Source organism: Triticum aestivum, chromosome 5D (genome assembly GCF_018294505.1).
Source record: "Triticum aestivum cultivar Chinese Spring chromosome 5D, IWGSC CS RefSeq v2.1, whole genome shotgun sequence".
Taxonomy (NCBI): Eukaryota; Viridiplantae; Streptophyta; class Magnoliopsida; order Poales; family Poaceae; genus Triticum; species Triticum aestivum.
The window spans coordinates 398,893,948-398,906,432 of record NC_057808.1 but is presented as its reverse complement, the minus strand read 5'-3'; the positions used below and the strand labels follow the sequence as shown (position 1 = coordinate 398,906,432).

Below are 12,485 nucleotides of genomic sequence, written 5' to 3'. Positions count from 1 at the left end.
ACACCAGCGTCCCAACAGTCGTGGCAGGTGCTCGCCGGAGCTCCTGGTGGCGACGGTGGCGACGAGGCCGACCTCGTCCGCGGCGACGGGAGGTGCGTACTCCACAGCGGCGCAGGCCGTCGCGTCGAGCTTGAGGAGCTCGCGGCAGGGGATGGGGGCCGACGCAGGCAAGGCGCGGCGTGGCGGCAGGTGACTCGCAAGTCATGGCGTGGCCGCAGGCGAGGCACGGCAAGGCGACAGGGGAGTCATGGCATGGCGGCGGTCGCAGGAGAGGCACGGCATGGCGGCCGCTGCGGGTGAGGCTCACCAGCCTCAGGCGATGACCAGCGTGGATCCAGCCGCTGCGGGCGCGGCTGACCGGCCTCAGGTGGTGCACGACATGGATTCCGCCGCTGTAGGCGCGGCTCGCCGGCCGGAGGAAGCATCGCTGCCCTGCCAAGCGGGATCGAGCTCGTGGCTGCATGGGGACCCGATTGCTTTTTCAGAAAAGTCACAGGGACCTGATTGCTTTTTTCAGAAAACTTACAGGGACCCGGATGCTTTTTTAAAAACTTACATGTGGGACCCAGATGTAAGTTAACGGTCAAAGTAAACGGTCAAACAAACGGTTATCTTACATGTGGGCCCGAACTGTCATAATCACGATCAACTTATAAAGACTCGGTGATTTAGGTTTTTTGAAACAGCGGACCACTTATTTGATAGTTATCTAAGAAAAATTAAAAACCGGTAGTTTTTTGGAACCCTAACGTGTAAAATAGTAGTTTTATGCTATTTACTCGACTAGGGCTGTACGTTGGTTAGCTTCGCGCACTCTCAGCTAAAGCCTTAAACCCCATCGTCTCTAACTCCACCCCATTTCCCGCCTCCCCGCTCGCCGCCGCGGGGAGCCTCCTCCCGGCGGCGCCGGTCCCGTTTTCGGCCGCGGCGGCCAGGCGATTCGCGACGCAGCCCGCTCACTCGTCACTGCGGGCGAACTGGAGCAACCGCCCGCCTAAGGAGACGATCCTCCTCGACGGGTGCGACTTCGAGCACTGGCTCGTCCTCATGGAGCCGCCCCCAGGCGACGGCGCCAACGACATCCCCGGCGACGAGATCATCGACAGCTACATCAAGACCCTCGCTCAGGTCATCGGAAGGTATGGATCCCAGTACCACATTTCCCTCCCGCACTGACGCACGCCTCACATCCTCGAGGTTCTGGACTCTGGAGCGTATGTTCCAAACTTCCAATTTGTCTGGGGAATTCGGGGTGGGGAATGTCGAGGGATTAGTAAGTTGGTGCGGGGTATGTTGTACAGAGAAGTGATACTAGCCTCCACTGTGTGTACAGAGAAGTGAAAAGAGGAGTACCGGTTTCTGTTAGCAGGGTTTCTCTGATCACCATATTAGAGATTGTGCTAGTAGTTCCAGTCTATCATGTTCATTACTGACCATGGCAGTCTGTTTATGACAGAATGGGGAATTGATTTAGTTGGTCTGTAGTGAGGTCTCATTTTGATGTTATTGACTATGGGAATCTTATGACAGAATGGGAAGTTCATATCGTCGGTCTGTATTGCGAGGTCTCATTTTGATGTTATTGACTATGGGAATCTTATGACAGAATGGCAAGTTCATATTGCCGGTCTGTGTTTCAAGGTCTCATTTTGAGGCACAGCTATATTTGTAAGTGTTTTAGCGGGCAAGGAACTGGGTTGAAGATTGGTAGATGAAGTTTGGTTATTTTGTAGATTTATTACTTATGGAGGTGATTTATCGATTTGATGTGTAATGGCTCGGAGTTGTTGAAGTGCGATAAGTTTACCTTACCTAGCTGTTTTTGTGTCACTTAATCATTTAATTACATGATGATTTCTATGCATATTCATTCAAGAATCACACTCAATCATTTGTGCTGATGGTGATTCTGGCTTGAGGAGCATGCTTGGTATCAGTTATTTGTATGTACATAGACGACTATCAGTGCACTAACTTCCTTTCACCATTTCTTAGTAATTTTGTTTGCCTCTCTGAACCATAACAACTCATTGCTTCGAGAACAGAACAGAGTTCTCCCTGATGTCTTGGTTCTCTCCAGTCCTAACATGAAATGTGTTTTAAATCATCTTTGTGCTTCATAACATATCTGTATCTTGAATAATCTTTCCTATATGTTCCAGTGAAGAAGAAGCAAGGATGAAGATCTACTCTGTGTCAACTCGGCATTATTTTGCTTTGGAGCCCTAATATCTGACGAACTCTCCTATAAACTCAAAGGTATTGATCATTACATGAAATTTTTTGTATGGCAACTTTTTTTGAAGGTGACTTCACATGGTCTTCGTGTAACCTCATGCCTCTAAATTTTTATCTCCAGAGTTGCCTAAGGTCCGCTGGGTCCTTCCTGATTCATATCTGGATGTCAGAAACAAGGACTACGGAGGTAAATGATTATGTGCTTCCTACCTTACTTGTCCACTATAATAATTTGAAATGGTTGCTGCTTACCCCCTGATTAGTTAATAGATTTACCACTCTGCTGCTATTTATTATGTTGTGTTATGAGCATCTATCTTAATTGCATGTTCCAGACCTAGGAATTTTGAGAATCCCTATATAATACTTCTGTTTGAGGTTGTAATTTCGTCTAGCACATGCTTTTAGGAATTGTATTTTTACTCAAAGTCTTAGGACATGCTTTACCTTCAGATTATTTTTCCATTTATTGATTAATGATCACTGTTGGAATCCAATTTGTGCTGCAATTCCTGTAGCCCTTTGCATTATAGTTTAGCAGTAAACTATAGTGGTGAACATCTCATCATCGGTATCATGTGGAATTTTCTAGTATTTGAGTATACTCTTCACTGCTCTCTGTATCTTCATTTCTACAGTATGTAGTAAAGGATGTCACCAATACATATGCATTGGTGACAACTTGATTAACTGGTACGTAACTAGGAGGTTACGTTGGCCACTGTTACCAACCACAAACTTTTGTTTTTGATGAAACCTGAATATTACACAGTTCATTTAAAATTAATTGGGAGCTACTCCCTCCGTTCCATAATACAAGAACGTTTTTCAAGCTAAGTATACGGCACCGAACCGCTTCTCTAGTTGCTAGTGTTTGTTTAAAATATAATTATATATATAGTCCTCCTAGTGGTATGCGTTTTTGGCTGCAAGCTGTCTCTCTTATTAACATATCAAGTGTTTGTCGTTCTGTCTTGGCCTTCTAAGCTCCTTGAGGTGGCAGCTTTAACATCTTAACCTGTTGCGTTTCCCTGGATGATTTGAGATTGTGCAACATATTCATTTTTCATCTTCTTCACGTGGTAAAGATATCTGGGTGTATCTGATGCCTTTTCTTGCATTTCAGGGGAACCATTTATTGATGGGCAAGCTGTTCCTTACGATCCCAAATACCATGAGGAATGGGTGATTAACAATCGTCGTGCTAATGAACCCCAGCACAACCGCGGCGACAGAACTCGCAACTTTGACAAGAGAAGGGAGAACACATATCAAAGCAGGCCTGCTCCACCAAGTTAGCAGTCTCCCGACCAGAACCAAATGCCACCCCGCGATGATTCTCCAGTGCGCCCTACAGAGGGGCCGCCACCACCAAATTACCAGCCCCATGCAGCAAACCGACAATCAGGCTATGTTCCAGCAGGGGGACCAAACTATCAGAACACATCACACCCTGGATACCAAGGTGCCCCAACTCCTGGGTAACCAAGATGGTAACCATGGTGGCAACATGCACGGTGGTCCAAGCCTTGCCTATCCGAGCAACAACCCTGGATACCATGGTGGAGGGCCAGGTGGCAATCCGCCGCCCCCTTCTGCAGATGGCAGCAATCCTCCCTACCAAGGCGTTGGTCATAGCTATGGTGGTGGTGCACAAGGATACCAAAACATAAGCTACCAGGAGGGCAGTGGCAACTACAACAATGCCGCACCACCGCCCTATGAGGGCAGGGACGGGCCAGGGAGGCATTACCAATAGAGAAACACTGCTAGAAGAGCACCGCGTAGGAAGTTCGTACATGCTCTGCTCGTGTCTTGTACTCTCGTTTGTTGCTCTCATGGACTTTTATGCATGTATACTATTCTCTCTCCCTAGTGGTGTTTTGAGAACTAGAATTACTAGAAGCTTAGCTAAGTGCTCATTGTATTCCCACTGTCGAAATAAACACAATGCTGACTATGTTTTCGTATGTCCTCATTGTTTGTTCACTTTATATCGAAATAAACACAGTGCTGACTGCTGACTATGGTGCCAGAGCTGTTTTTCCTTTTTCTTTTTGAGACAGCTGTGTTATTTTTTGATTGGCACGTAAACACGTGAAAAAAGGCTTAGATCCTAGGCCGAAATCGAATCGCATCGAGCTTTTTTTGCGGCCCATCACACATGGAGGCCCATATTCCTAATACAACAGATCACACTCTTCACAGCCCAAGCCCAGGGAATGAAGATATTTCTCGGCCGCAACAGAACACGGGCCCCTCTATAAATCGCACTCTCGCTGAAGCCTTAAACCCCCGTGGTAACTCCCCGTCCCATTCCCCCATCCCCCATCCCCGCTAGGGTTTTCCACCATGGCGTCGGCGTCGCGCGCGCTCCTCCTCTCCAGGGCCTCGCCCCTCCACGCCGCCGCCTCCCGCTTCCTCCGCCCGGTCGCGGCCGCGGGGAGCCTCCTCCCGGCGGCGCTGGTCCCGTCCCCCGCCGCGGCGCCCTGGGCGGCGGCGAGGCGATTCGCGACGCAGCCGGCGAACTCGTCGCTGCGGGACTCGTCCCCGAACTGGAGCAACCGCCCGCCCAAGGAGACGATCCTCCTCGACGGGTGCGACTTCGAGCACTGGCTTGTCGTCATGGAGCCGCCCCCAGGAGACGGCGCCAACCCCGATGTCACCCGCGATGAGATCATCGACGGGTACATCAAGACCCTCGCCCAGGTCGTCGGAAGGTATGGCTCCCCGTGCCACATCCCCCTCCCGCACTGACGCGCTCCTCACATCAGGGTAGTTTTATGGTGCGTATGTTTGGATCTGGATTCTGTGGAGGGGATTCGGGGTGGGGAATGGCGATCGTTGTTAAGGTGGTGTAGTTGATGGCGTGCTAGCGTCTGTTGTGATACTAGCCTCCAATTTGTGTGTACATAGATTTTACCAGTTCCTGACCAGGGCTTTTTTAATTTATTATGCAGCAATAATGACCTCATGGATGTATGAAATTGCTATGTTAGTTGAATAGAGACGACTGTTTGATGCTCTGATCACTGTTTTAGAGATCATGCTCGTTGTTCTTAGTCTTTTATATGCAATATTGACTATGGTAGTATGGTTATGACAGAGTGGGGATTCATTTGTATGGTCTATCTGGGTGGGGTATTGTTCTGATGCACCGACATGTTTCAGGGTGTTTGGAAATTAGTGGGTGTAGAGACTCAGTTAGAGAGGGGTCGTTGAAGTTTGGTTATTTTGTAGATTTACTGATGGAGGTATTTTTATCGATTCCATGGGTTATGAGTCGGAATTGGAGAAGTGTGATAATGTGTCCATTGTTCCTATCTCATTTTTGTGCAATTTTATCATTTTAATGCTCCTTTCACATTTATCATTTGTGATTCTTACTTGGGGATCATGCTTACTATCTGTTTTGGTACCTAGACAACTGTGAGTTCATTAACTTTGTTCATGGACATCTGTTGCAGTTTAACCATTTCTTAGTATTTTTGTTTGCCTCTGGACCATAACAACTTATTGGTTTGATGAGAATAGAACATAATTCTTCTTTATGTTTTAATTGTCTCCAGTCTTAACATGAAACGTGTTTTCAGTCATCTATGTGCTATTCATAACATATCTGTATCTTGGATCTTTCCTATGTTCCAGTGAAGACGAAGCAAGGATGAAGATCTACTCTGTGTCAACTAGGCATTATTTTGCTTTTGGTGCCCTAGTATCTGAGGAACTCTCCTACAAACTCAAAGGTATTGATCATTACATGAAAAGTCTTGTATGTGATCTTTTTATGAAGGTGACTTAAAATGATCTTGTGTTAAATGCCCCTAAATTATTGTTTTCAGAGTTGCCTAAAGTCCGTTGGGTTCTTCCTGATTCATACCTGGATGTCAGAAATAAGGACTATGGAGGTAATGATTATGTACTATCTGACTGAATATTGACTACAGTATAATAATTTTAAATGCCTGTTGCTCTTTCCCTGACTAGGTAATAGATTTACCACTCTGTGCTGCTACTATGATGTTGTGTGTTATGATTATCTTAATTCCAGATCTAGGAATTTTCAGAATCCCTATATAATACTTTTCCTAGATGTTGTAATTTCCTGTAGCACATGCATTTTAGGAATTGTATTTTTACTCAAAAGGTTAATATTGTTATCCTGTCAGAATATTTTTCCATTTATTAAACAATGATCATCATTGTTATCTTATTTGTTCTGCTGATTTGCTTCTGTACCCCGTTGATTTGTAGTTAAGCATTTATCTGTTTAGTGATGAATGTCTCATTGTTGTTATCGTGGAGTTTTCTAGTATCTGAGTTAAATCTTGACTGCTCTCTGTATCTTCATTCCTACAGTATATAGTAAAGGATGTAACCAGTATGTAAAATATCTTTTCAACTGAAAGAAATGGTGTTTGTTGACAACTTCGTTAATTTTTAATTGAAGTATGAGCTTATGTTGGCCCCTGTAACTTTTTGGTAACGCTACAAACTACAAACTTCTGTCTTCTGATGAAACCTGAATATAACAGAGTACAACTCAAAATTGATATGAGAGCTATATGGTAGTGCTTCTGTAGTTTCCAGCTTTTGTTTAAAGTATACATCGTCCTGCTAGAACTATATATCCTAGTACAGTATAAGATAAGGGCTATATCCTAAGATAAAAATGCAAATCTGTATGACTATCTAGCCTGTCGAGTGCTTTGTGCAAGACGATTTATAGTATCAAGTGTTTGTCATTCTGTCCTGGCAATTTGATCCCCTTGAGGTGGCAGCTTTTAACATTTTAACCTGCCGTTTCTTCCCTGGATTATTTGAGCTTGTGCACTTTTTCCAGTTTTCATCTGTGTCCATATGTAAAGAGAGTGTATTTGATGCCTGTTCTTGTATTTCAGGAGAACCATTTATAGATGGACAAGCTGTTCCTTACGACCCCAAATACCATGAGGAGTGGGTGAGAAACAATGCCCGTGCCAATGATAGATCCCGGCGCAATGACAGGCCTCGCAACTTTGACAGGTCGAGGAACTTTGAAAGGAGAAGGGAGAACACACAGGCCTACCAGAGTGGTCCTCCAAACCAAATGCCACCCCATGATGCTGCTCCTCCAAGTCGCGGTGCACAGGGCCCGCCGCCGCTTTCAGGTGCTCCACCAAATTACCAGCCCCATGCACCAAACCCACAGGCAGGCTATGCTGCAGGAGGTGGACCAAACTATCCAAATGCACCACCACCCCCTGGATACCGAGGTGCCTCAGCCCCTGGCTACCCAGCTGGCAACCAAGGTTACCAGGGTAATCCTGGTGGCAACATGCACAATGGACCAGGCCCAGCCTACCATAGCAACAACCCTGGATACCAGGGTGGAGCGCCAGGAGGCAACCCGCCGCCGCCTTTCGCAGGTGGCAACCAGCCTCCTCCCTACCAAGGCGGTGGTCCTAGCTATGGTGGTGGTGCACCAGACTACCAGGGCCAACCAGGTGGTAACCCAGGCTACCAAGGTGGTGGTAACTACAACAACGCGGCCCCTCCATATGAGGGAAGGGACGGGCCAGGGAGGAACTACCAGTAGAGAACACTGGTAGAAGAGCGCCGTGTAGGAAGTTAGTACGAGCTCTGCTCGAGTTGCCCTATGTTGTTCTCGTGGACTTTTATGCATATATTCTCCATCCATAATGGTGTTTTGAGAACTAGAACTACTGCAAGCTTAGGTAAGTGCTTTGTTTTTCTCTCTTTGTTGAAATAAATACAATGCTGACTAACGTATGAAGCCAGAGCTTTATTATTTGTTGCCGTATTGTAATAGCAACATGTTCTGTGTGTTCTATCGAATCACTTCTATATTCTTCAGAATTTGGCTGAACTGTTTGTCAGATTCCCACAGTTACGCACCAGTTAGCCACTTTGTTCTCGACTATTCTGATTTCATCAAACAGAGGCCATGTACCGCGACCTGCAGTTATGAGGGAGCTCTTAACGGTCGTGATTCCGAGATCCTGGTAGCATGTTTAGAAAGTAAAGCAACTAGGAAAGCAAATTGTCCAGAGGAAATTCATGCAGAATACGGGTATGGCCAATGTTGGTACAACATTTTAAATTCGGTCAGACAAAAGAGAAAGTGCGATCGTCCAGAATCAGTGTACTAGAAATTTTCGACTCTGACATATAGTAGTACTGATAAGCAAATTCCGATAAACACCCCCTTTCAATTCCGTGGCTTGAGTATCTACATCCAAACAGAGCCTATGTCTGTATGCTTTCCAGTGCAAACCTTGCAAAGCTCCAAATGAGGTACCCCATACATGAACGCCAAAATATTGTTAGATGTATATAGTCCCTTTTCGGTATATCCCCATTGTATGAGGAGTTTCTTGCACTTTACCATATGTAATGGTCTTTGGCCCTCAGTGAATATTAGTTGCTGATTCTCCAACACGGTATCAGATGCCAGGTTAGCCTCTTCTTCTCGCACGCTGCAACTCCGTGCGCATTGTGCCTAGCCTGCCCGTCTTGGCCTGCCGTGGACCGTCTCCGGTCGTCTCCCCTTCAGTCCCCGGCCCAGAATCGTTGCGCTGTTGCCTTCTCCGTCCGGCAAGAGCTGTCTTCGGCTCGTTCGGGCCTCCTACCCGCTCCTGCTGCCATAGCAGCTGTTCGCCCGCTGCCCCGTCGGGTCGCCGCTGCCTCCGACCTGCTCGGCCGCCGTCGTCCCGGCCCGGTGGTCGCGCCGTCGCCGCCTCTTTCTCGTCCGTCCGCCGTCGTCCCGGCCTGGTCGTCGCTGCCCCCTTCCGGTCCAGCTCCGCCGACCTCCTGGCTCCCTTCCGGTCGACTTGCTGCTGGGGCTTTGCAGCAGGCGCGAGCGGGGCTCGTCCCTGCTTCCCGAACGAGCGGCGCTCGGTTGGCCCGGCCGCAGGCGCGAGCGAGCACTCCTTTGCCTCAATCTTGCTCGATCCGATCCAGATCGAGTCTTTCTCGTCCTTGACTAAAAAAAAGGAGAAGCAGAGAAGCAGAAGGGAGACTTCCTCATGTCTTCTTCGGGCTATGTCGCTGTCCCTCAGTGCTCAGTGATCTTTGATGGCACCAACTATGCTGAGTTTGCGGGTTTCATGCGTATCCATATGCGTGGCCTTCTGCTGTGGGGCGTTCTCTCTGGCGAGGTTCCCTGTCCGCCCTGCCCTTTTGCTCCGGTGGCTCCTACCCCGCCGGTACCGCCGGTGCTTGCTGCTGATGCTTCTCACGCTAATCAGGATGCAGCCAAGGCTCTTGATGATGCTGCGGTTGATGCTTATGATCAGCAGGTCTCCGCCTATTCTGATGCTCTTTTCGTCTATCGGGATGATCTGTCTGCTTACACTCAGTGGTGCAATGATGATGCTCAAGCTGCTGCTGTTCTCACTACGAGTGTTCTCCCTCAGTCTGCTTCGGAGTTCATGGGACTCGGCACAGTTGCAGCAATGTGGTCTTATCTCTGTCAGCGCTATCAGCCCTCTGGTGATGCTCTCTACCTATCGGTGGTGCGTCAGGAGCACGCACTCCAGCAAGGTGATTCCTCTGTTGATGAGTTTTATTCACAGTGCTCTGCCATCTGACGCCAGCTTGACTCTCTTCGGACAGTTGTTTGTGGAACTTGCCGTTGCTGTCAGACTACGCGGTCTGATTTGGAGTTTCAGAGAGTCCATGAGTTCTTATCTCATCTTCGTTCTGAGTTCGAGCCTCGACGTGCTCACTTGCTTGCTTGTGGTCGTGTGCCTATCTCGGAGGTGCTTGACGAGCTTTGTGCTGAGGAGACCCGCCTTCGCTCTGCTGGGTTGCTTGTGGTTCCATCGGTGTTGGCTGCCCGAGCTCCTGTGTCCTCTGGTCGTCTCACTGCTCCTCCGCTCCTGCCCACACCTTCAGGGGGGGGGGGGGGGTTGGTCGCGCTCTCTATGTTGAGAAGGGCCGGTCGCGCCGTGACACCTTCTGTGGCTACTGCTCGCGGCCAGGTCACCAAGAGTCTGATTGCCGTGAGAAGAAGCGAGACCAGAGTCGCTCCTCTTCCAGTGGGACTCCTGGATCTTCCCCGACTCAGTCACTCACTGACCAGGACATTGTGCGGCTCAAGCGCCTTCTGGCTTCCTCCGGTTCTTCATCGATGGGTTCTGCTGCTGCTGTGACTGCTTTCACCAGCTCATCACCACCAGCATCTACACCGTCAGGTACATCTTCGTGGGTTCTGGACTCTGGAGCTTACTTTCATATGTCCTCTGATTCTTCAACGTTGTCTTCTCTTCGCCCTCTTGATTCTCCTATTAATGTTCTTACTGCCGATGACACATCTCTTCCTGTTGCTAGTCGTGGTATTCTTTCCACTCCGTCCTTTTCGGTTCCTAGTGTTTCTCATGTTCCTCGCCTTACCATGAATCTTTTTCCCGCTGCCCAACTTACCGATTCTGGTTGTCGTGTTATTCTTGATACCGACTCTTGCTCCATTCAGGATCGTCGCACCAAGGTTTTGGTTGGTGCTGGCCCCCGGCGCCGTGAGTCAGATGGCCTTTGGGAGGTTGACTGGCTTTGTGTTCCTTCTGCTGCCACCACTTCTGCCAGTTCTCATGCACTTGCTGCCTCCTCGTTTGCGTCCTTTCAGCAGTGGCATCATCGCCTTGGTCACATCTGTGGCTCTCGCTTATCATCATTAGTGCGTCAGGGCCTCTTAGGGTCTGTATCTGGAGATGTTTTTTTTACATTGTAATGGTTGTAGACTTGGCAAACAAACCCAGTTACCTTATTCTATCAATGAGTCGGTATCCCAGCATCCCTTTGACTTAGTTCATTCGGATGTCTGGGTCCTGCTCCCTTTGATTCGAAAGGTGGTCATCGCTACTATGTTTTGTTTATTGATGATTTCTCTCGCTACACTTGGCTCTACTTCATGAAATCTCGTAGCGAGGTTCTCTCTACATACAAACGATTTGCTGCCATGGTTCACACCCAGTTTTCCACACCTATTCATACTTTTCGTACTGACTCCGCTGGAGAGTATATCTCCCAGCTATTGCGTGGTTTTCTCGCAGAACAGGGTACTCTTGCCCAGTTCTCTTATCCTGGTGCTCATGCTTAGAATGGCGTTGCGGAACATAAGCATCGTCATTTGCTTGAGACGGCTCATGCGCTGATGATTGCCGCTTCCCTTTTGAGCTGAGGCTGTTTCTGCATCAACCTACCTCATCAACATTCAGCCATCGACTACCCTGCAGGGTGGTATTCCTATGGAGTGTCTCACTGGTCGTTCTCCTGACTACTCCGCCCTTCGTATGTTTGGATGTGTGTGCTATGTCCTTCTTGCCCCGCGAGAACGCACCAAACTGACTGCTCAGTCGGTTGAGTGTGTTTTCCTTGGCTATAGTGATGAGCACAAGGGTGTTGACACATGAACACGTCACGTGTACCCTCGACGCCGGGGGTGATGCACCGCAGCTCACGTCGAAGGAGACCCAACCGACAGCGCGATACGCAGGACAGTCGGTGGGCGCTTTTGCAGACCCGAAACCCCACACCCCCGGGAGGGACCCCGTCAGGGAGTGCGGCGGCTATGGGCTGCCCTAGGTCGATTCGCTCGCCCCTAGAGCCTCAGGATTCGCAGCTCTCAAATTCGAGGAACAGCGAAGAACGAGAGAGAAAAACGGTGGAGAGATAAAACGTAGATGAAAAAGTAGTATATTGATTTGTTCGATTGTGTGTTGTTCAATCGGCCGTCATCCCCAACATATATAAGAGGCGGCTGGACTTCCCGTACAAGTAAAGGATTCATCTAGGCTTTCCTTACACGAAAAATTACATCAATTCACGTCCTAGAGTCCTAGTTCTATTCCAACTCGGATTCAGTCTGAATCTGGCCCAACTTCTGTCTTCCTCCTTGCGCGGGCCATTGAGTTTGCATATGATCTCCGATCAAGACGGCCCAAATATCAAACTTGTGCGCCTCGATGATATGAACAACTCTCATGTTGATCACTTTTTCAAATAAGGCCATCTTGAATATTTCTCGAGGTCATCTTTACCTTCCAGTCGGACTCGGTCTTGCAGTAGACTGGATTATCCAGTTTTGTAGTGAATTTGCAGGCCATATACTATCTTTGATGATGATGACTCCAAAACCAAAGTTTACCGTCTTGATGATACGCACAACTTCTGTATTGAACACTTCTTCATCCGAGGTCATCTTGATAAACTTTCGGGCACATGTTCAGTTTCACTCGGATTCGAGC

At 48.2% G+C, this 12,485-nt stretch overlaps 1 protein-coding gene and 1 pseudogene across 1 annotated transcript; both read left to right on the top strand.

Moving 5' to 3' along the window:
• Nucleotides 1–247: 247 nt before the first annotated feature.
• On the top strand, nucleotides 248–3,997 carry LOC123120730 (multiple organellar RNA editing factor 8, chloroplastic/mitochondrial-like; annotated as a pseudogene).
• Nucleotides 3,998–4,530: 533 nt separating this feature from the next.
• Nucleotides 4,531–8,107, top strand: LOC123122098 (multiple organellar RNA editing factor 8, chloroplastic/mitochondrial). The gene is made up of 4 exons (XM_044542235.1): nucleotides 4,531–4,958; nucleotides 5,887–5,984; nucleotides 6,081–6,146; nucleotides 7,140–8,107. The coding sequence occupies exons 1-4, from the start codon at nucleotides 4,591–4,593 to the stop codon at nucleotides 7,814–7,816; spliced, it is 1,209 nt and encodes a 402-aa protein (XP_044398170.1). The 5' UTR covers nucleotides 4,531–4,590; the 3' UTR covers nucleotides 7,817–8,107.
• The last annotated feature ends 4,378 nt before the right edge of the window (nucleotides 8,108–12,485 follow it).

Coding starts and splice junctions, on each gene's coding strand:
- LOC123122098 (XM_044542235.1), top strand. CDS start 4,591: ATGGCGTCGGCGTCGCGCGCGCTCCTCCTCTCCAGGGCCTCGCCCCTC. Junction 5,985..6,080: donor ACTCTCCTACAAACTCAAAG/GTATTGATCATT, acceptor TATTGTTTTCAG/AGTTGCCTAAAGTCCGTTGG. Junction 6,147..7,139: donor CAGAAATAAGGACTATGGAG/GTAATGATTATG, acceptor CTTGTATTTCAG/GAGAACCATTTATAGATGGA.